Source organism: Taudactylus pleione, unplaced genomic scaffold (genome assembly GCF_031769625.1).
Source record: "Taudactylus pleione unplaced genomic scaffold, aTauple2 ptg000683l, whole genome shotgun sequence".
Taxonomy (NCBI): Eukaryota; Metazoa; Chordata; class Amphibia; order Anura; family Myobatrachidae; genus Taudactylus; species Taudactylus pleione.
Genome location: NW_028285085.1, coordinates 483178 through 508564, shown reverse-complemented (window position 1 = coordinate 508564; position 25387 = coordinate 483178). Strand labels below are relative to the sequence as shown.

At 44.6% G+C, this 25387-nt stretch overlaps 1 protein-coding gene across 3 annotated transcripts in view; it reads right to left on the bottom strand.

Annotated features, from left to right (window-relative positions):
* Nucleotides 1-1626: 1626 nt before the first annotated feature.
* Nucleotides 1627-25387, bottom strand: part of LOC148477905 (myelin protein zero-like protein 2) — a 76345-nt gene continuing 52584 nt past the window's right edge. For all 3 annotated transcript variants that reach the window (XM_088455996.1, XM_088455997.1, XM_088455995.1), the window contains 4 exons: nt 12381-12591; nt 11449-11590; nt 11133-11195; nt 1627-7255 (listed from right to left, as the gene is read on the bottom strand). In XM_088455996.1, the coding sequence (XP_088312122.1) occupies nt 11153-11195; nt 11449-11590; nt 12381-12591 (396 nt within the window). In that variant the 3' untranslated portion in view covers nt 1627-7255; nt 11133-11152. The remainder of the gene's footprint in view (nt 7256-11132; nt 11196-11448; nt 11591-12380; nt 12592-25387) is intronic.

Sequence of the window (25387 nt, the reverse complement as noted above, 5' to 3'; positions counted from 1 at the left end):
CATCATCTTTCCCCCTAATAGAGTCTCCACTCCAACCAATCTCGCTATCACTGTTTACAACACAATAATCTCCCCTGTCCCCCAACTTCGCTGCTTGGGTGTCACCCTTGACTCCACCCTCTCCTTCACACCCCACATTCAATCTCTGGCTCAATCCTGTCGGCTCCAGCTATGCAACATCGCTCGTATTAGGCCTTTCCTCTCCCAGAATGCTACCAAACTGATTATTCATTCACTAATCATTTCTCAGCTTGACTACTGCAACCTTCTCCTTACTGGCCTTCCACGTTGCCATCTTGCTCCACTCCAGTCTGTTCTCAATGCGGCAGCTAGACTTATATTCCTCTCCTGCCGTTCCACTTCTGCTGCTCCCCTCTGCCAAAACCTGCACTGGCTCCCATTCCCCTACAGAATCCTCTTCAAACTCCTCACCTTCACATACAAGGCCCTCTCTAACTCTACTGCTCCCTACATCTCAAACCTCATTTCCTTACATACTCCCTCCCGCTCACTTCGGTCTGCCAATGACTGTTACCTCTCCTCCACCCTGGTTACTTCATCTGCACGTATCCAAGATTTTGCTCGTGCAGCCCCCCTTCACTGGAATGAGCTCCCTCGCTCGATCAGGCTCTCCCCGACCCTGCAGAGCTTCAAACGTGCACTGAAAACCCACCTGTTCACCAAAGCATACTCTTCCACCACATAACCATGTTACCAGGTCTCTGTCCCTCCCGCCTCAGCCATCTCTACCTTGCTTACTTCCTGCACTCAGGTCCCCCTCTACATACTCATGCCTCACGTCATCTGTCTGTCTCCCCTTTCCCCTAGATTGTAAGCTCCTAGGAGCAGGGTCCTCCTCCCCACTGTCTCACAGCCTTCTTCTCTAGCACTTCTATGACAGCCCTCACCTTCCCAGCTGTATTGTGTATGGAGAATTGTGTTGCTAATTGTTACTTGTGCTCTGTTTATAAGTTGGTTACTGTATTGTAATGTAATGTAATGTTCTGTGTACCCTTTAATATATGTACGGCGCTGCGGACCACTTGTGGCGCCCTATAAATAAAATGTAATAATAATAATGCACTTAGGTCAACAGGGTTAAAATGTTGACACATTCATATTGTCGACATTTAAACTGCCAGCATTCTGAATGTGGTGTTGTTTTAACCCTGTCTGCCTAAATGCACGTCAACACATTGGTTGTCGACCAAATGACAGTGTCAACATTCTGACTGTCCACATTCAGAACCTGTTAACATTCTGGTGTAGATATACTGAATGTCGATAAGCCATACCACACAGCCTGCAAGTGGTTTTTAGGGAGTCGGGTAGGGGTCTCTCTGAATAAACCTCTGTTAACCGTGCAAAGACTCACAACCTGAAGAGAGAGACTAACTCCGGTGGAGGGTACTCTATCGACAAAGTTTTGGAAAGTACTAGACGAGTCAAAACATAAAATATTGCATTCGGGTTACAACTAGACTAGATGGCAAGAAATGAAATTGCTAAAAACATTTTAAGAAAATAATATTGTTAATTTAATGGAAATATATTGATTTGGTCAATAAAAAAAGTAAAAGAATAAACAAAACAAAAAACAACACAAGCTCTCTAGGAAGACTTTATTATTTATTTTTATTTAAAAACACATTATAGTAACATTTGTACATTTTCAATTTGGTCAAAGATGAAAATCTATCATTTCATAAACCAGATGAAGACATCAGGTGCTAGAAAATGATTTCTATAATCTTGAATATCATCGGTAACCCATTTAGGCAAATTACCAAAAAAATAAAATTGATTAACAGTTGCTGCATATAAAACTAGGTTATTCTGCTACTCTCGAAATAGAAATATACAGATAAACTCAGATGTGCTGAGTGTGGATCAATAAAAAAAAAATCACTTATTTAAAATGAACAAACATTTATAAAATATACAGTATACATATATCCAACATTGAATTGAGCAGCTATTAAGGCAGCAGGCCAGTAACTCATGTTCAGGTGAGTTACCCCGTCTGTGAGCAGTGGAAGCTAGCGTTCGCCATGCCGAGCTTCTAGAAATAGGAGATTGTTAAAAAAAAAATATATATATATATTTACACATTGATCAGTTACTGGCAGCAAATACATGTAGATTGCTTTTATATTAGTATTGTAATATTTGGAATCTAGTTGGTTTCATAAGTCTGTTCATAGCTATGATATTTTTTTTTTGTGGGGGAAGGGATGTATAAACATATTTTATAAGATTGGTGAAATGTGTTGAAATATTCCATGTGAAGTGTATGTATATTTACGATATCACCCACTAATAAATTGTTTAGATCTCATCTTAGGGTGCGTACACACTAGACGATAAGCACCGTGGCTGACTATTTCCCTTGAACTTCCCAGAGTCCTGGACAAACTATGTAGTGTGTATAAAATGAGTGATTTTACAAATGATCAAACGATATATCGTTCATCGTTTGAAATTTCCAAATTGTTGGTTTTCTGGCTAATTTAATACTGGGCAGGTGTTCGTAGCGTACACACTGGATGATATGCACCAAGTCGTTAACGAGATTGTATTTGCAGTACAATTTCATCAGACAACAGAAGACCTTAATACCGACCCGCGGGAGCGCGCATCGTTAACGACAGTGCGTACACACTGGACGATAAAACAAAATTGTAGTAACGATGTATCGTTATCGGCAATATTGTTTAAAATATCATTTAGTGTTTATGCACCTTAAGAGGAGGCCATTTCTGATTGGATGATATATATTGGAATGACGCAGGTGTGTAATCCTGTAAGTAATGATGTGGCCCTATAAATGTGTTTCTGAGGTGTGAGGCAACATGTCTCATGAAGTCAGTATGACAAAACGCATTGGGTGGCATCTCACATTGTGTTTGTTGTAGGGATGTGCAGGCTCGGATAGGTTCGAGTTTGCACTTTGACTTTTGTCCAGGAATGATTATGTTCGTCCATGCAAGATGACGTTTTGCCTCTTTCTGAGTTCCGTTTTTTTGGAGGGAAAAATCCGATCTCAACGTGCAAACTCGAACCTATCCAAGCCTGCACATCCCTAGTTTGTTGTGCTGTTGGAATTGTAGATTGTGAAACTCAGTCTTCCACTTCAAAGAACTTCAGATGTCATTAGCTTGCTGTAGTATGTGAACTTTGGTAATAGAATAAAAACTATTTGAAACAGCTTAATGTGTTTCTTCACTTAGTTTGACAACTTCATTTCATTCTGTATGTAATGGTCTCATAATGGACTTGGATACATCTAGTGACCCACCAAATACTGTGGGAACAGACCGCAATATAACTGGCAGTATCTCAAAATCTCAGTCCATTACATATGTAGGTGAGAAAACAATTCTAAATCAGTATATTAAACCATGCCTATATCTAAATAATAAATTTATAAGCAATGTTTGACTCATTTTTTAAATCATCCTAAATAAATTTTTAAAAATATATAAAGTCTATGTAAATCATTAAGTAGCAAAGACAAATCAATAAAAATAATAATTAAAAAAAAATAATTCAGTGGTAATCAAAGTCAAGTTTACTGCACCTTAGAGCAGATACTTACCACTAAAGGTGCATAACATAACGATTTCTTGAACGATTTAACTATAACAACGGCATTATCGTTCAATCGTTGAAAAAAATCGTTCAGTTTCTGAGATATAACGATGAACTATTATTGTTTCATGCATTTTACCGTTTGTAGTTTATTCTGACTGACCAACTGAACGATTTTCTTTAAAGGGAAGTTACAAAAATCGTTTGTAGTTCAAAAAATCTTCATTACACTTTAAAAAATCTGACAGATAATCGTTCATAAACTCGTTGGTAACAAAATCGTTGTGTGTGTGTGCAGCTTTAGGCAACTTGGTTTATTTGTAATAATATGTTAAATATACAGTATAAATGTAGTGTGGGAGGTGGTGGCAGTTGGGGGAATGAGGCTGTTTTCTTTACCTTTGGTGGTCCAGAGGCATTGGGACCAGCCCATATATGAAGTGTGTGTGTGTGTGGGGTGGGTGGATGACCAATATTGTGGTGCCTAGGGGTGGCCTATCCCATTAAATCAGCCACTGTGTAAAATTAAATATTCTAGAAGGAGGTGTAATACAGGCACCTAACCTTGTAGCTGTGTCGACACTGTGACATTTATTAGCAACAAAGCACATAGCAAACTCACATCAATGTCCACAGAGGAAGCTGAGAACCACAAAATTCTGTAAGCACTATGGTTAATACAAATCAGCTGCCTATTACAGATTATGGGGGCTGTTGCCATCCTGTGCATTGAACGTGCTGCAGGTGCCTTATTGCGTGTAGCAGAGGCACCAGCCATAATAGAGATGGGTTAAGAAGGCATGAAGCACTATACTGGTTCAGGGCTCCTACCCATGTGCATGTAGTGTTCATACTAGCACCCTGCTCCTGTCACAACCACCTGTGCAGTTCCTCTTTCCTGCCTGTGGTGGTGTTCTCTGCTCTGGTGCTTCCAGCACACTCAGCTGATGCAACAAACTTTTGAAATATTAACCAGTGTGTGCTAAAAGCACCAGAGCAGAGAGCAACACCCCAGGCAGGAAAGAGGAACTGCACAGATTGTGACAGGTGCAGGGTGCTAGAATGAACACAATACATGTATGCATCATAAGATTTATTTATATATACATACTGTGTGTGTATATGTGTGTATGTATGTGTGTGTGTGTGTGTGTGTGTGTGTGTGTGTGTGTATATATATCTGTGTGTTTACTACAAGTATGTTAATTTTATATTGGGACATTGTTTATTGGAAATGTTGCTTGAGCCAGACTCCAGTGAGTTGTTTACCCACAATTTATAATATCATTTAGCTAATTAAAATGAAGCTGTACCCAGACTATGATGAGTTTGTTATAAAATTGCACATAATACACATGTATAAGAAACCTGTATTTCCTATTTTACAATTTGTTCCAATGTGGAGAGATCTATTTTATTACTGACTAAGGTGCACAACATTCCATCATTCCATACCTTATCATCCCGGGCACTGAGGGGAGGGGGTGCAGGCACATAGGCGTTCTAGGTGGGGATGATCTGACAACCATTGTGAGCATGGGGAGTGTAACTGAGCAGACACCCGTCTCTACCTACCTCTGAACACCTGTCTCTGGTACACACTAATATATATATATATATCTACATATATATATCTATCTATCTACATATCACACACACACGCGCTAGAAGTTCTGTCATAAAAAGCATACTGCATTTTTCTAATCAGTGCTAGGAGGCTCTGCCCAACATGTGTAAAGCATACTCCTGTACATAGCTATGTAAGCCACATGGTCTACCAATAAAATAAAACATTTTCATTAGTAATATACTTTCTAAAGTAATGTGAATGCTATGTACATGGGTGTAATTATAGCAGCATCGGGGGCCCTGCCCAAGAGAAAAAAAAAAGTGTCTTAGAAAGTACAAAAGTAGCAATTAGCACTATGATATATTGAATTCCGACTGGGAATGTAACAGACATTTTGCTGCATTTGGCTATGATAGTCACAATATTGCAGTGGGCCTCAGACATTTCTGTTTCGCCCCTGGCTAGGTGCATGCATTAACAACTGATCAACAGAGCCATAACTAGGGCTGTGCAGCACTTTCATTACAACATGGCACCAGCATTTGGCTTGCTGGGTGCTTGGAACAGCAAACTGCACCCTGTAGAGCCAGAGCCACAAGGAACGTCCTTAGGGTGCTCCAAGCATGCACACTGCAGCCTCTAGAGCCATCCGGCACATCCTTAGTACGCTAGAGATGGCCAACGACCATCAATAGTTTACAAACATCGATGGTTGGTGGTTTTTCCATCGATGGCAGAGAGCCAATGTTTTTCTGCCATCGATGGCAAAGTGGAATCCAATACATTTTTTCTGCTCCCAATGGAGCTTATCCCCACCCCCTGGCTAAGCCACGCTCCTCTTTTCTTGATTGGTCCGCGGTTTGCCAGACACCTGGCAGCAGTGGCCATTGAGTGGTACAAACCATTGATGATTCATCATAGATGGTTATTGTACCATAGATGGAAAACCACCGATGGCCATCCCTATAGTACACTGCAGGTACTCCTCTTCTTCCTAGTCCCTGGGATCCACCCTCTTAATGTGACATCATGATGTCAGGGGGCGAGGCCTGCAGAGGGAGGATTATTGCCCTGCTACAGACCTGATAATCAAAATCATCTTCATTAGTCACAGTGACAAGTCATTGCTGACACAGTTGCGGCCGCTTTCCATGCTTGGATATAAATATGAATATCCACCTTTATTCAGTATTGGCTCGATGTGACCACTGCCATCCATTTGTGAAAGTAGCGGTTATCACTATAATGCAAGCATTTGTGCCAGAGATCTGTCAGAGTTCAGATGGACAACTCTGAAATCTATGCAAAACGCTGAAGAGCCCACAATTCCGCCTACATTCCCACTACACACTTATACCACATGCCAACACCTCACTGCCACCCGTGTGAGATCCTTGGGACTCTGAATCTCCCCAGAGTTGCTCATAGTTGCATGTGCAGACTCCAACGCATGCACCATTGCTAAAAATCGTGATATCTGTCCATAGACAGGTGCCCTACCTTCATTGCTCAATACTTATAATGTCTGACAATCTACTAAACAGTGACTTATGTACACAGTGCTTTACTGACTGGACGGGCAGAGGAAAAGTTGTAATAACTACAAAGGGTTCTGAGAAGTTCATGTGCAGAGTAGAATTCATTTTCAATACTAACAAGGGAACGACTATAGAAAAAGTGTCTAGCCTTTATGTGATGAAGCTATACGGTACAAAAGCAGCAGATTTACAATCATATAAAAAAAAGTTATAGCAGTGTTCTAACTGATCAGGTCACCCCCCTCCTGGGAGGGAGTCTGTCAGGCTGTAGGAAGCCTCTGGCAGGCGATGGCAATTTCCCTTGCTGACAAGCTACACATGAGCCAAATCCATGCTGCTTAAAGTTCATTTTTGAAATACTGTAAATACGGTGCCCATGGTGCAGCAGGATCATTAATGCAGAGATACGAAGGGCATGAGAGAGATGCCATCACTCTCTGGATGCCATGCACACAACCTAATCATTGCTAATCATGGGGCTGTCTTCACAGCCCGTGTGCCAATCCTTGTAGTTTTCACAGGCAACGGGGCAGAGTCACTGAAATTCTGAAACGTCCTGCATTGGAGAGAGTAATGGTGACATTTAGCAAAACAATAATAAAAATATATATCTAACCATCTTGCAGACTGGCTTTAACGTTTTTGTTAAACATAAGAATTTATTTGTGAGCAGGACCTTACATTTAATAAGTGCTGCACTAACCAGTAGCTGTGCCACAATCTGCTGCTTCAAGGCTACCTGCTATGCAGGGGCTTACCTATAATGGGTGCAGGGTGTGCGGTGCACACAGGCCCCTGGGTCCTGGGGGGGCCCGCACTGCACACCCTGCACACACATTATCTAATACCTAACTCTCTGAGGTCCCGCATAGGGTGTCTCAGCCCTGCACGAAATGCGGTGGCCATTTTCCGGTGTTTTGCGCATGCACAGTGAGGAAATCACTGGGAAAATGGCAGCCGCTCCTAACTGCCACTTTTCAAACACAGCCTGTGACATGGCAGGAGCTGATTGGCTGGTACCTTATCACAGTTCACTTTATCTCCTAACACAGCTTAGTACAAAGACCCCTTATGCTGGGTACACACTGACAGATATATTGGCCTATCAATTGATCGGCCAATATATCTGCTGCCAGTCGGCCAGTGTGTACCCGCGATATGACGGTGAACATCGTTGTTCACCGACATATAGCATTGGCTGTGCTGCACAGCCGATGAACAGATATGTCTGCAGACATATCTGTCCATCAGTAAGTGTGTTCGGGTGGTATGCAGACCGACCGTACACACACAGCGGCAGCCGCGCGGAGAGGGGGGCGGGACATGCCCCTGCCCGCTGGGACACGCCCCCCACTGACATGCCCCCTGGCCGGCGGGACCCGCAGCCAGACACAGATGATGGCTGTTCAGTGTATATGAATGACCATCATTTGCAGATATATCTGTATAGTGTGTACCCACCTTAAGTGTCACCACTGCTCTACTGGAGTTCCCCCATCCTCCCTCCCTTGTACGGTTCATAGTTGGTTTCTGTGTGTGGTATATTATTCTTAGTGCACTTTCTGGTATTTGGCGGGAAAGCATTTACTTACAGTGGCAGTAGTTATATTTGTAGGGTTGTGAGGTACTCTTGAGAGTGGACTTGGGGACGCTCAATCTAGCCGAGTATGGGGATGTGCCAGTCTATGGGGGACCTATTCATCATAACTAAAAAAATCGACGGAGGTAATTAGGTTTAGAACTCGCATGGAGTTCAACCAAATTACCGTAGGAATTCATCATTCCTCCTCTCCATCACTATTCCGAAAAGCTGTCATTTTTGCGATGACAGCTTTTCAGAAAACAGATACTTTCCCTGCCTACTCTACCTTACCGCAGCTGTAATCAGTGCTGCGCATGTGCCGTTACGTTCACAAAAGCAACGCAGCACTGATAACTGCCTCTTACTCACAATTACCACAGCTGTAAACAGCAAAGATTATTATTTCTGGAGGGCCCTTCTCTCCCATGAGAATTGATATGGAGACGGGAGCACGAGCCGGGGTTAGCTTGCACCGTACCCGCCGGGGCTTAAGTCCCTACTCCCTCCTCTTTTTGTCCCCATCACCAGCTAAATCTCTTCCTCTGAGCAACTGCTGAAATATGGGGGTGCGCCTGGCCAGCCTCTCATTCAGGGGCTTCTATCCCTGCCCCCAAATCTATTCCTTTGTTCTCCTCTTCCCCTTTATTTGTTGGCTGGTTCATTTACAAGTAAGAAAGGCACAGAGAAGTTTCCCATCTGTGCCTCTGCCTCCCCCCCATCCATTATCTGTACCTCTGCCCCTTTTGATTATCTGTTCTCTGCGCCCCACCCCCCCCGTCCATTATCTTTTCCTCCACCCCTCCTCATCTGTGCCTCTTCCCCCTTCTATTATCTTTGTCTCTAGCCCGTGGATTATCGGTGCCTCTTTCCTCCCTCCATTATATTTGCCTCTGCTTCCCTCACCTTATGTTCCCATTCCCCATCTGTGCCTCTGCCCCTCTCTCAGTGCTGCCTCTGCACATCTCCCTATCATCTGTGCCTCTGCCCCTCTCTCAGTGCTGCCTCTGCACATCTCCCTATCATCTGTGCCTCTGCACATCTCCCTATCATCTGTGCCTCTGCCCCTCTCTCAGTGCTGCCTCTGCACATCTCCCTATCATCTGTGCCTCTGCCCCTCTCTCAGTGCTGCCTCTGCACATCTCCCTATCATCTGTGCCTCTGCCCCTCTCTCAGTGCTGCCTCTGCACATCTCCCTATCATCTGTGCCTCTGCCCCTCTCTCAGTGCTGCCTCTGCACATCTCCCTATCATCTGTGCCTCTGCACATCTCCCTATCATCTGTGCCTTTGCCCCTCTCTCAGTGCTGCCTCTGCACATCTCCCTATAATCTGTGCCTCTGCCCCTCTCTCAGTGCATGCCTCTGCACATCTCCCTATCATCTGTGGCTCTGCCCCTCTCTCAGTGCTGCCTCTGCCCCTCTCTCAGTGCATGCCTCTGCACATCTCCCTATCATCTGTGCCTCTGCCCCTCTCTCAGTGCTGCCTCTGCACATCTCCCTATCATCTGTGCCTCTGCCCCTCTCTCAGTGCTGCCTCTGCACGTCTCCCTATCATCTGTGGCTCAGCCCCTCTCTCAGTGCTGCCTCTGCACATCTCCCTATCATCTGTGCCTCTGCACATCTCCCTATCACCTGTGCCTCTGCCCCTCTCTCAGTGCATGCCTCTGCACATCTCCCTATCATCTGTGCCTCTGCCCATCTCTCAGTGCTGCCTCTGCACATCTCCCTATCATCTGTGCCTCTGCACATCTCCCTATCATCTGTGCCTCTGCCCCTCTCTCAGTGCATGCCTCTGCACATCTCCCTATCATCTGTGCCTCTGCCCCTCTCTCAGTGCTGCCTCTGCACATCTCCCTATCATCTGTGCCTCTGCACATCTCCCTATCATCTGTGCCTTTGCCCCTCTCTCAGTGCTGCCTCTGCACATCTCCCTATCATCTGTGCCTCTGCCCCTCTCTCAGTGCTGCCTCTGCACATCTCCCTATCATCTGTGCCTCTGCACATCTCCCTATCATCTGTGCCTTTGCCCCTCTCTCAGTGCTGCCTCTGCACATCTCCCTATCATCTGTGCCTCTGCCCCTCTCTCAGTGCATGCCTCTGCACATCTCCCTATCATCTGTGGCTCTGCCCCTCTCTCAGTGCTGCCTCTGCCCCTCTCTCAGTGCATGCCTCTGCACATCTCCCTATCATCTGTGGCTCTGCCCCTCTCTCAGTGCTGTCTCTGCCCCTCAGTGCATGCCTCTGCACATCTCCCTATCATCTGTGCCTCTGCCCCTCTCTCAGTGCTGCCTCTGCACATCTCCCTGTCATCTGTGGCTCTGCCCCTCTCTCAGTGCTGCCTCTGCCCATCTCCCTAACATCTGTGGCTCTGCCCTCCTCACATGACTACTGATCAGAAGTGGCACTGATGAACACAGACAAGATTGTATTCAATACCACTTAATTGAAGTATGTCAGGTAAGCCTAGCCTGTTGCATTTGTACAGGGCCCCACAATTTCTCATGGCAGCCCTGAGTGTCACTAATAAATTAACGGCATTTAACTGCCACTCTAGTGTCATGTCTTTATATTATTGAGGCACAAGAAATGGGAATGGCTGGTTCATTCTGGTTGTGTCTTTTGTCATGTGTGACTTGAATGAATTTACAAATAGCATTGTTTTTTTTTTTGTTAGAAATGTTGAGTGAGTACTGAGAACTCTATTGATCTGCCTTATTAAACATAAAATCATGTATATTCTGAGCACACAAATATTAAAATAGGAAATATTCCAGTAAGCTGCACAAGTATACAGTCAAAACTGTTACAATTATGTCAGGAATACTGGACCTTGCAGCAGGATGTAGACACTGACCTTATGAATGGCATCTCCTGTCATGCGTTCAGATCCTGTGGTTTCTCATTTAACTTTTCCGTACTAAGAAGAAGAGCAGAAGAATCATCCTCACACTTTGTCTGTATATTGATATCTTTCCTATCTATTTAGCCTTTCTTCCCCCAAACCCCTTTCATTTCTATCTCAGTTCTCCTTTTTACATATCATCAACCAGTGTCATTTTCTCGGACCCTCCAGCCTACCGATGTTCTTGTCCCTGCTGCTGATACTCTATCCAGTGCTGCCTGCTCTCCCATTTAGGCCACCTAAATAATTCTCCAAATTGGCCACTCACCATTCCATCACTGACACTGCAGTACTGTGAGTCCTCTGCTTGCGACAATATCGGAACAAAAACACAATAAAGATTAGCAGAATTATAAAAAGACTGCCGCCCCCAATCGCCAGTGCCAGCACCAACATCTCCGAGACCTTTACTGTGAAAAGATAGAGCGCGATGTCGGGTTATAGGCACAACAAATCAAGTTAGCATGGTTGGAGAGAATTGCATAAATCCTTGTGGGAAGTGAGTAGAACATTGTTATTATCAGTTTTAAAAAGAAACATATTGTCAAGTACAGACTTTGAATTGTCTGTAGCAAAGTAAATAAAACACAATGGGGAAGCTCAACTTTGGCGGTTAATATGCTAATCAGGCTGTATACATGCTAATCACAGCTACTGTTGTCTTCCTGCTCCATACCACAATGAGCAGAGTGCTGGTGTGGGAGGGACAAAGCACTGCTTAGCGCAGTGGTTCCCAAACTGCGCACCGTGGCACCCTGGGGTGCCTCGGGATACTTGCAGGGTGCCTCAGGATGGCGGTCCAGCAACAAATCAAGTTATTTATGGTCAATGTAATGTAAATATGTGGCCAAACAGAAGCACAAACCTGTCCACCACCACATAACTGAGCCTAAGGCTGACAGGTAACCACAATTTACTTCTCTTTACTACTTCACTACATTTTTTTTATTTATTTATTAATTTCTCAATAACAAACGTAAACTTAGGGGTGCCATGAAAACAATCCTGATACTCTGGGGCGCCGTGACTCAAATAAAGTTTGGGAACCACTGGCTTAGTGTGTTCTGGAGTGTGTCCCTTTTTTTCTATACTGCATGTTCTTTTCATTTGAAAAGGGAGGGGGTATATTTTTTAAAACATCTATATTTACCAGAAAAAAAAAAAGTCTTATACTGTAGTTAGGTTTTAATAACTACTTACCTTTGTCTACTACTTCGACTCTAATCTCTCCCACCTCACCGTGGACATCAGGTTTATTTAGAACCTGACATAGGTAGGTTCCATTATCTCTTGGTTGGATGTTCATGATAATTATAGATACATCACCGCGATAAACATTCCCGTCCCAGATTATACGACCGCCGAACTGGCCGTCTTTCGGACTAAGGGGCTCTTTATGGTAAGTGAACACCTAGTGGATAGGAAAAACGCAATTAATTATTTACTGTACTAAATTATTAAGCCTTCTACCAGACAAACCTGCAATATTAACACAAACCAATTGGTCCATCTGGACAAATGCAACTTTTATAAAAAAAAGTTAATCTCGTAGAAATACATTTAAAATAAAAAATTAAACTTCTGTTCTGCGTGCTTCAGGTGCTTAGAGTTTTTAAATCCATAACACTTATTTAACAGATTTTTTTTTCTTCTTTTTTTACGACCTCAGTTTGAGCTCCGGCTAAACATGGTCTCTGTGGTTGTGGCGCTGCATCTGAGAGCGCAGCTGCTTTCACTGCCACTCTCCCATAACACGCCCATGAGATGGCCTTTCTTTGCGTCCACTTCAGGATACCTCCCAGTCACCACCCAGGAACACCTGTGGTTTCGCCATTTCTGATACCACCTGACCTTTGCAATAAGATGGTTTGTGAAATTTCATCCCTGCTGGATATTCCATGATCAACTGTAAGTGATATAATTAGAAAGAGGAAGCATTTAGGAACAACAGCAGCTCAGGCTCGAAGCAGAAGACCACATAAAATCACAGAGCGGGGTCAACGACTGCTAAGGCGCATAAAAGTAGCCAATGCGCTGTTGATTCCACAGCTGAAAAGTTCCAAACTTCCACTGACATTAATGTAAGCACGGGAGCTTAACGGAATGGGTTTCCATGGCCAAGCAGCTGCATGCAAATCTCACATCACCAAGTCCAATGCCAAGTGTCGGATGGAGTGGTGTAAAGCACACAGACACTGGACTGTGGAGCAGTGGAAATGTGTTCTGTTGAGTGATGAATTCTCTGTTTGGCAGTCAGATGGGCGAGTCTGGGTTTGGTGGATGCCAGGAGAACGTTACCTGCCTGACTGCATTGTGCCAACTGTGACATTTGGTGGAGGAGGGATAACGGTATGGAGCTGTTTTTCAGGGTTTGGATTAGGTCCCTTATCTCCAGTAAAGAGCAATCTTAATGCTTCAGAATACCAAGACATTTTGGACAATGCAATGCTTCCAACTTTGTGGCAACGGTTTGGGGAAGCCCCTTTTCTAGGCCAACATAACTGTGCCCCAGTGCACAAAGCAAGGACTAGAAAGACATGGTTTGATGAGTTTGGTGAGAAAGAACTTGACTGGACCGCACAGATCCCTGACCTCAACCCTATTGAGCACCTTTGGAATGAACTGCAACAGAGCTTGTGAGCCAGGCCTTCTCGTCCAACATCAGTGCCTGACCTCATAAATGCTCCACAGAATGAATGGACACAAATTCCCACAGATACACTCCAAAATCTTGTGGAAAGCCTTCCAAGAAGAGTGGAATCTGTTATACTTTAATATGGTCACCTTTTTGCAGCTATATGTTTATAATACAATGTCATTACAGTCCCTGTTGGTGTAATGGTCAGGAGTTCTAATACTTTTGTCCATATAGTGTATAATGAGTTGATAAATACTGGGCGGTATGCAGTTACAGTATGTGACCGGCGGCCGTAAGGCCACCGGTCACAATCCCAGTGGCAGAATGCCGGCTAGGGATTCATGATAGGCGTCGAAATACCGACGCCTATCATAATCGCAACGCCGGAATTCAGGATGACACGGGCCAGAATGAGGTAAGTCCGGGGCGCCCATCCTCTTAGCCACAGGGGGGGGTTAGGTTTAGGACACCCTGGGGGGGATTTAGGGATAGGTACCCCCCGGGGAGGGTTAGGATTAGGGTAGGGTTACGGTAAAGCACCCCCAGGGGAAGGTTAGGGTTAGGCACCCCCCCCCAGTAGGGTTCGGTTTAGGCACCTCTGGGGGGAGGTTAGTGTTAGGCACCCCTAAGGGTGGGTTAGGTTACTTATGTGGCGCTGTCAGGATTTCCACCCTTCAGCCAGCCGCTGTCGCAATCCCATTCCATACTGGGCACATACTTCAAATTACAGGAAAGAACCAGGCTTACTGGAAAATAGATTCTAAACCTTACTTATACCTCTTTTCCACTGCTGCAATAACCCAGGTTCTTGCTGGGTCTTCCCAGGTAGCAGCTCAGTGAAAAAAGGTCCCTAAAAATAACCTGGGTCAAGTGACCTGGGAATCCAAACTGGGTAGCTACCAGGGTTGGACACGGGATGGACCTGGGTAATGGTGCAGTATAAATGGTGCGACCTGGGTCATGCCTAAATTGAGCTGATTGGTGGCTGTAGAGCAGTCACCTCCCACTTTCTATGACCTCACAAGTTTTAGCAGGGCGGACTCAGGAATAACTCGGATCGAAGGTGCAGTTTAAACGGGGTCTGACCTGGGTTGGAACCATGTCCGAAAACCCAGTTCAGACAAGGGGTTTTTGGTGTAACTTGGGTATTATACCCCTTTCAGACATACCACAAAAACCCAGATTTTTGTCCGTGAACGTGCATGAACCAGGGTTTTTGCTATGTGTGAACAAAAACAACCCAGGTCGAAGTCCTGGGTACATGACCCTGCTCTATACCAGGGTTTTTCCCGGATGCAACCTGGGTAGCCTCTAGAGTGAATGCATCCAACCCAGGTTTTTAGACCCGGGTTTAAGAAAACTTTCTCATTCACTGTTCTGTGCACCTGCAGATGACATCAGCTGTAGTCACCGGGACAACTTGACTGGGGTGCAAACAAATTTAAGTGTGTATTATTTTATGTTTAACTTTTTAATGTAACAATTTTGTCTTTGCATAGACTGAAACTTTCTATAGGCTATATTCATAATTTTCTTATATTGTAAAGTAAAAATGTATTGGTTTTCAATTGGAAACAAACAAACTTTGTGGTCTTTACTCTAAACATGCTTTGTACAAAAAAAGAAAAATATATCCCCTTTAAATCCACACCAAATTCCAGGGCAGACCCGTGTTCAGTGTGTATGTATCCAACCATGGACTTTCCCGGGTTTTGGTGTAGTGTGAATGGAGGTCTCAGACTAAGTCCTGGGAATTTCCAGGGTTGATAGACCCAGGAAGAACCCATGTTTTCCTGCATCTTATGCCTGAAAGGGGTACCTACTTTTATCCTATCCTCCCTGGGAGAGTTCCTAGAGGGGAGATGCAGGTGACCACTGTGGGTGGGGGCTAATTACAGAGCAATACTAAGAATTGTGGCAGCACACAGAGGGGTGGGAAATGATAACATGATTGGCTGAAAATCAAATCATCACAGCCCAAGTCCGGCCCATTTTATTAGGAAGTGGGCAGAATGCAGAAAGGTGACCTGCTCTCCCAGGATTTGGGAGTATCCCAGAAGTTTAGGGAAAGAAATCAAGTATGCTATATACTGGAGGTTTTAATCTCCAATCCTCAAGGGCTCCCAGCAGGTCATGTTTTCAGTATCTCTTTAATCATGCACAAGTGAGTTTTGCTTTGTCAGTAATACCCCTTTTACACCGGAGCTAAAACCCGGGTTATTACAGGGTTAACCCGGGCAGCTACCTGGTGTAAAAGGGGTGAGGGTTGGATTGCCGGGTCGAGAGACCCGGCAATCCAACCCAGATAAACAGCAGGGTTTAACACGGGCGTAGCCCGTGAAACCCTGCTGTGTGTACGGTGCACTCCGGGTCACGATGATCCGGCCGGCTTGCAGTGTGCCGATTGGTCCGGCTTCAGTAGCGCTTGGAGATGACGTCATCTCCAAGCGTCCACTTTCACGCCGGAAAAGCCGGGTCTATGCAGATCCGACTCCGGTGTGAGCGGCGCCAACTCGGGAATATCCCGTCGGCGCCGGATAAATTCCGGGTCTGATCCAGATAGGAACCCAGTTCCAACTCCGGGTCAGACCCGGAATTTTGGTGGAAAAGGGGTACAATTATCCCACCCATTTCCACAGATAGTACCGCCAACATGTTTTCAGGATTTCTATGAGGACTGGAATAAAAAAAATAAAAAAACCATGTTCCATACCAGAATAAGCTTTAAGTAAACCTGCAAAAAATATTTACAGGATTTGGATATAAAGGTTCCTGCTTTCAAATATGAATCGTAGGAAACAGTAACTTTGTTAATTGCCGATAATAATGGGAGTTATCTTGGCTGAAGTCTAGGGTAAGCTCAGTGTCATGGAGTTCTAAAGGTGTGGACAGATAGGGATATTTGGCAAATATTCAGACATAGGTGTTACAGATATAATGGGTGGAGTAGGTTACAGATGGAAATGCAGAACCCTCCTAGGCTGCTTACAGCTAGATAGCACAAATCACTTAGTAGCAATATAAAATCTGTGCAGATATAAATGGATTTACAAGTGTCATAGAGGGATTGTCACAATAATATTTGAGCTTATTATGTTAGAACATCTCGTAATGTAACGAACGCACAAGATGACGCACCTTACATCTTATGGGCTGGCACCCATGGAGTCCAGAACTATGGGTCTGATTCAGCGATAGACACAATGCTGATATTTACGCAGATTGAGAGATTAATAGCAATTGCCCATGCATGTAAACCGCACTGCGCACACATAGCAATTGAATTGCGATTACGTTCACACAGAGGATTCACTCGCAAAGTGAGTGACAATTAATCAGCATTTGGGGTAGGTAATGGTGGTCACTAGAGAAATGCAGATGTGTATGACCGTTAAAGGACTGTTTTCTGGGCATCCATAAATTAGCCACTGCGTTCATGCTCAGAGCTGGCGAGCCCTCTACGTGTCTGGAGACCCATTATGTCTGTGGCATGTTAAACTTACTCAGAAGGCTGATGGCCGCCTGATCTGCATTCAATATTTCTGACGATTCCGGTTTTGTACATGAGCGGCGAATGTGAGATGATGTCAGTGGGCGTCACTAAGCACTGGACGCCAGGTGAGTCATTAGCATATATTTGCAATTGCAATCCATGAGAATTCGCAGTTGCGATTGCATTAGCATACAATTCTGTATCAGGCCCTATATACACTGTATTTAAACACATTTAAACTTGAATAAGCAAATGCAGAACAAGATCTGGCAGTTCATGGTACTTTCGCTAGACTAGTAATTGATTGCAAAGACCTGGAAGACATTATTACCTGTTACTTATATAGCACCTATATACTACATATTACAGAGCGCTTTGCAGAGCAATTAAACATTCACATCAGCCCTTGCCACAGTGAAGCTTACAATCCATATACTCTAGAGCACGTACATACACCAGGGTTATTTTTATTGGAATGAGGTAAAAATTCATCACTTTCCTACTCTCTGCTTCAGAACTTGATTAATGGCAGATTGACTCCACAAGAGTTAATTGGCTTCTCAACTTGTGTAAGTCCTACTGATGCTCAACTCCTATCAAACAAAAGCGTACTCTGCATGGTAGTAAGTTACCCCTCCCAGCATGATGGTCGGTTGAAAGGTGCAAAGTTGGGTATACACTGGACGATATATCGGCATTTCAATCAAACAGCCAACATATAGCGAGCGCGCCGTTAGGTGTGTAACCCTAGATATGTATGTGAGTGACGTCGTTCACAGACATATTGCATCTGCACTGTAACACAGCAGATGGCTGATATATTTGCAGATATATCGGTGCATCTGGCTGTGTGTACGGGAGGTCAGTTGACCAACCGTACACTTGCTGCAGGGACCACCGGTGACTGACAGCTCAACTCAGCAGGGAAATGCAAAGGCCCACCCAGTTGTGACGTCAGGGAACACACATCGAGCGGCCGGTCTGTATAGCTCCTGATGAAGGTGCAAGGTGCACTGAAACGCGTTGAGCTACTTCCCAGGTCACCTACATATCTCCATCAGCATGAGAGAACTTTTTTTTACTATAAGGCATCAGTGATCATCTACTCATTGTAATAGTTCCTATCCGGACAAGCGCTTCAGCCCTACGCAGAGACCACACACATAAGCTCAATACTGAGACCGCTATAGTTGGCTGGCACTACCATCTGAACCACATGCGGCTCAGGGATCAGTATCCCATGGCTTACTTAACATTTGAAACAGCCATACTCCCGGGACATTAATCATACTTGGCCCTGTCTAGTCTGCTCTCACAGAGAAGCTTACCACAATCCAGTACATGCGGCTCAAACACAGGGCCATTGCAAGGTTTCCGGGCGTCCTAGGCAACATTTCACCAACCGCCCCTGCTCCCCCCAATTCATAATATGCCACGCATCAGTCTCCCCCGTTCAATAACATGCCACACAGCAGTGTCCCAAATTCATAATATACTATATAGAGTATTACACACAGCAGAGCGCCAAAATCATAATGTACCTCATAACACTGCCACAAATTCATTATATGCCACTCAGCCATGAATTATGCAATTCATTTTTGTTTTTGTGGACTCATCCGCGCCCTCCAGTGGCCGGTGCCCTTAGGCGGCTGCCTAAGGTTTCCTAATGGTAGCACCGGCCCTGGGCTCACAGATCACGTCCCCGCGGCTTGTCCACTACAGGAGATAAATCATTTTCCGGGACGGCATTACCATCTGGTTCCGAACAAAACTGCTGATTATACCGGTAAGCTTGTTATGACTATCAGCTCCCCAGCACAGTGTCAAAAACACTATTACTATTAGTACACAGATCTCTGCACTTTTGAATGAACAACTTTTTAATTCTGTTATTGAACAGCAGCACATTTCTTTCTGCTTATATTGACTTGAGACTTTCCAACATAAACTGAAACATTATGGGCCAAATGTAATAGGGTGTCTGTTTTAGTAACAGTACAAACTCGCACTTTCTCGCACTTTTAAAAAGTGCGAGGTTTGTACTGAAACTCGCAAATTCAATAGCCTGCGAACTTTTCAGCTCGAGGCTACTGCATTTGCGAGTTTAGGACTGACACCTTTTAATGCGAGTAGCATTAAAAGGTGCGAGTTTTAGAGAAGCCATCACAGATCAGTGAGATCCGTGATGGCTTCTGTGTGTGTTATAAAAAAAAATGACGTGCACCCCCCTCCCCAAAAGCATAACCAGCCCCGAGCTTTATAAAGCCTGTTCTGGTTCTAAAAATACAGGGGCCAAAATGCGTAGGGGGCCCCTGTATATTAAGAACCAGCACAGGGCTTTGTTGAGCTGGTCCTGGTTCTGGAAAATCAGGGGACAAAACGAGTAGGGGTCCCCTGAAAAGTCCAGAACCAGCACCGAACTCTTTCTAGCGGGGGGATAATGCCACAGCCAGGGAAAACCTTTCACCGGGACATTGTATCATTGATGTAACCACAAGATTAACCTCAATTAATCTTGCGGCTACGATGTAGCGGTTTCCACCATAGACTTCAATGGGGATTTCTCACCATAGAAGTCTATGGGAGTCACAGGCTGGCCGCATTCAGCTAATAAGGGAGCTGCTCCGACGGAGATGCTCCCTGATTGGCTGGCGGCCCCTTCACTGACTGGGCACACGTGTGCCCCGGTCATTTACGCGGAGCAAAGGTATGTGTACACACATACCTTTGATCAGTCCGTATGGTTCGTTTTTTTTGCGTTTTTTTATTTTAACCCCTGGATTGCCACTGGATGTGATCTACGCATAGGAGAGGTGAGTATGGATTTTTTTTTCAGGTACACCCCTATGGATTACTTCGGATACTAGGTGAGTATGTGTGAGTGTGCATGTATGTTTTATTAAAATTTTACTTTCACGGTGTATGTTTGTTCATTTACGTATTTCTTTAGTTGTGGAACTACAAGTGCCAGCGGACCCGTAATGCCCCGCATGCTGGTATTTGAGGTTCTCCAAATACCAGCATGCAGGGAAGGCTTGCTGGTACTTGTGGTTCTACAAATAAAGACAATATGGAAACTTTATTTTAAAACTTTACACTAACACTATCAACCAGGCACCCATGGGCATAGGGTGCCGGGGATAGCCCCGGGCTATCAGTCTAGGCCTGGGGTGCCCTGGAGAGGGGGGCCCCTTTATTGGGGGGGTCCTCAACTCCCCAGGGATTCCTGGCCTGGACTGACTAGCGGTCAGGGATAATGCTTTGGCCGGGGAAACCGGTGAAAGGTTTTCCCTGGCTGTGGCATTATCCCCCCCGCTAGAATGAGTTTGGTGCTGGTTCTTGAATTTTCAGGGGACTCCTACTCGTTTTGTCCTCTGATTTTCCAGAACCAGCTCAACAAAGCCCTGTGCTGGTTCTTAATATACAGGGGCCCCCTACGCATTTTGGCCCCTGTATTTTTAGAAGCAGAACAGGCTTTATAAAGCTCGGAGCTGGTTATGCTTTTGGGGAGGGGGTGCACGTCATTTTTTTTTTTATTTAAAAACATTTTACATAAGTACACACAGAAACATGTACATATCTCATGGATATGTGCATGTTTCTGTGTTAATCTGACCTGCTCAGGATGTACTCGCTAGCCTGAAGCAGGTCTATTATTTGGGGACTTTTGGTAATCTTTTTTTTACATTGGGCGAGTTGATTGTTTTCAATGTGAAAACATCTGGATCAGAGTTTGAGAATGGAGAGTTTTAGTAACTCTGAAAAATGCGAGTTTTAGTGAACAGACACCCTATTACATTCGAGAGTTGTGAAAAATGGTGAGTTTAGCACCAAACTCGCAATTTACCAAAACAGACTACCTATTACATTTGGCCCAATATCTGAATGTTGCTACATGTTGCTCAAATAGAACAGATACAATTGACTTTTTATGTTTCCAATGAACGCTGCTCTATAAGACCTGCTACATTGATCTCTACCAATTGAATGCTGACGATTGAGATAAAATATGATATATAAAATAAACAATCTAATTTTTAACTATATTCATTGTAATTGACTTAATGCCGTGTTTCCTGGAATCTTTACTGCATTAAACATTATAAAATTGTGTTGATGTGGAACTTTTTCTTATAGGTTTTCTTTATTTATTGGCTCATTCTGATTAAAACATGTTTTTATAAAATCCAATAGACTTGTTGGCTCTGAATATTCTTTGAGTCTGTATTTTTCTCTAAGTCTGTATTGCTTATCTGATTGGCCTCTGTGTTGGCGGATCCGTTGGCACAGTGTGTACCCAGTTTAAGACTATTCGAGGTTCTCTCAAGAAAGTGGTTTTGTGCCTAATATCCATTTTGGCTTATGGTCCATATTTCAGCAGTATTACCACTCTGTAGGTAAGTACTTTTGGAATCTAACCATATGGTCCAAGCCTATAACTACACTTTTAATATAATAAATATGCCTCACACAACACTTTCTACTAATGACGTCTGTGGCTCAGCTTCCCTAATAAATGAGGTGCCTAGCTTTGAAACTTTTGGATGTCACAATCCGGTACAAGGAATATCTTTGTGGAATAATGGATGGCCAGATACTGAATGCTTTGGGTAACTTGGAAGATCTGGACGCAGGATAGTGTAATGGAAGCGCAGTAATCCAGACACAGAGGGACACTGGGTGTACATTGAACCCAAATGCAGGGATGCAGGGTAGTGTACAGAAACTCTGTAGATCCAGACATGGAATAGAGATACTGTGCAGGTAACTCAGACGCGAGTTAGTGCATAGGCACTCTGTAGATCCAGTCACGGAATCACGGAATACAAGTAACTGTGCAGGGAATTTAGACACAGGTGAGTGAACTTGATACAATGTAGATACAATCGTGGGGAAAAGGGAAGGTGCTTCATGAATCCAAATGCAGGGAAAGCTACTGTAACTCGTGTTTGGGAATGGTACAGGAGGAGGCACAGGAAACTGGTAAATGAGCCAGAGCTGGGTAAACACAAGAGGATTAACTGAAGCAAAACTTGAGGTTTAACTGGAGTTTCAGCACAGAGCCAGGCGCTGACATATACACAGGAGAATTAGATACTGATTACTGCTGGAGTCTCAGCATAGAGACAAGTACTGAAGAAATCACAGTCTGTTCCTGGGAAACACTGGAGAGAGTCACTGGAGATAAACAGTATAAAGCTAGGAGCGAATTCAGACACTAGGATATAACACTAAGAACGTGGAACTTGGAAAACTGCAACAGCTAGTAAACACAGTCACTGGAAAAGCGAAGTTGAACAGCAGCTTCCTGTTCCTGGAGGCAGACTAACTACCCTTAGGTAGTTGGTCATTGGATCAGAAGATCAGCTGAGTGACAGCAGGACTACCATTGGGAGAGACAAGTCAGGTGACACGGACCAACATCGCTGCGCCCATGCCCACCACCACGGGAACCAGGACACATGCACGTAAGCCCTAGCCGCCCCAGGGAGAATACTCAGCCACCACTCACCTCCACTCCCGGCGACTGAATACCTAAGCCCAAGGGCGCAGGTGGGGAGGCGAGTAGTGGCCGATCCCAGGCCACATCCTGACACTGGGATCAAATGCAGTAATATTAGGATTCTCTAATTAACAGGTTGATATCCTATTTGCTCACAGTACCACCAACACCTAAATATTACAAATATTGAGGTAGTATACTCAATTTTAGTGGGCAAGATACACAACAAACAATTTGCATTAATGAACCTCTTTTCACCAAACTTGGCCATATTAAATTTTTATATGACCCTTACTGCCTCCATCCAGTTAAAGCCTCTTTAGGTGTTCATAGGCTTTAACATAGTCCCTGTCCTCAGTCCCATCCTGGAAAGGCCTCCATAATGCATTAACCAAGCTTAGCTCTTAACTTTCCTCAGTAATCTCTTGCTCTAGGATCAGTAGTTGAAGAGTATCCTAATCCTTGTCCTGCTATGTTGGTGGATCCTGGGGTGCCTCCATGTGAGTTAATGCATTATATATTCTAAATTCTACTCAGGGGAGAGATCGCAGAACACCAATTCTGCCCAGTTGTATCCCGATTTAAAGCACATGTAGTAACATACTAGTCCCCTACCACAACTTCAGTACCAATCGTCAGTGTGGTCACTCCATTTTCACCTTGCAGGTAGAATCCTTTATTATATTTTACAATGAATCTTCCTCTATACATACATAAAGCAACCATATCCCATTTGAGAGTAGGATAAACAATCCCAAACACCAGCAAGATTGGGAATCGGTATGAAATACTGATTCCCGGCAGTGGCAGCCCGACATCAGCAGAGTTCCGAGCAGCGGAAGCCCGACAGCGCTGGAAATCCCGATCGTGGATAGGTGAGTATCTACTAACCTAACCCTCCTTAGGGGTGCCTAACCCTAACCTCCCCCCCAAGTGCCTAACCCTAATCCCCCCTCTAAGTGCCTAACCCTAACCACCCCCTTCCCCACTGCCTAAACCTAAGTCCCCCGGGGGGGTGCCTAACCCTAAGTCCCCCCCGGGAGCCCTAAACCTAACCCTCCCCCCCCCCCACGGCTGTCCGCTCGCGGCGCCCGGCATCACTACGATCGGGATGCTGGGCGCCGGTCTCACGGCGTCGGGGAAATGCCGGGCGTCTACATCTAGACGCCTGGCATTTCACCCTTGCCGGGATATGACAGTCGGGAAGCCGGCTGCCGGTATTTAGGCAGTCGGCTTCCCGATTGCATACCGCAAGATTGTTGGTCTACCCACATACATAGCTGTTACAATGCAGGATCTGTAGGAAGGAATTTACTTATATGCGTGCATAATATATATATATCACACACACACACACACACACACTGGATATCATACATACATACAAACACACACTTTAGGAGGTAAGATGCCACAAGAGGTCATTGATGGGGCGGAGCATCAATGATCATTTGCATCATTAGGCCCCACCCCTGCAGCATGATGGCACAATTCATGCATCTTTTGGGAGGGGGGGGGCAAAAGGACATGATTCTCATAGACTCGCGTCATATTGGCTCTGCCCCTTCCCCACAGATCCATTAGTCACTGCATAATACAGCGGACCCAAGGCTCAGTCAAAAAACACTTGGTTCTTCTGGGAAGATTTCTGGGAAGAGCCACTGCTCTTTCTTGTTTATAAACAACAGTGTCATGGTCCAACACCTAAGCAGTGCATTTACTGCACACCCAAACATTGCTGGCATCTTAGCTAGATATAAATGCAACTACTGATACCTGACTGCATGCCAAACCTTAACAATCACCAGCAACGACGACTCCTTACCTGTACGTCTGGGAGGTCTGTAATTGTGCGCAGGAACGCAATCCCATGCACGGGCAAACAGGCAGTCCGAGGGGGAGAAAACACCTCACCCTGGCATTGCCTGTTTGGCTGTGTTTAGCAGGGAGCTCTTCCAATGGAAAAGTCACTGCCACTGCTAGACAGCCCCTGCGGATGGTGGATTTTATGGGTGGGGCAGGGGGGGGTCTATGTAAAATCCACCACTACTGACCAGTAAAATCAGTAATAACCTCATTCCAAAGCACAGTTGCCATGCCAGCATCCTCTAACTGAAAAAGTGTTTAGCAACTGTTCCACTGAGCATCAACTGGACAGCGATATCAGGTGCTCTGTAACTTGATCAAATACATTCATTTCTGCATAGACAATAACTTTCCTTGTCCACTCTCCTGTACAGCCTTGCAATGATAGCTGCCAGTACACACACAGAGCCTTTGTCCATATCTGTATTAAAAAACAATTCAACATTTTACACACAGGGAGCAGAGTTGGAGCAAAACAAAAAAAGGGTAAAGAAAGCATCAACTATGCTCCTGGATAAACCATGCTGCTATGGTCAAATACCTTTATAGTTTGGCATGCAGAAAAAATGCACACTACGTTTGCTGTACAAATACTGGGTAGTTTAGTTTTTGTTTTGTTTTTTAAACTTAGCTAGGACACACCCTTCCCAATTCCTATCTATCTGCACATTTTATATACGCAGTGCAATAGGCTTTGCTAAGGT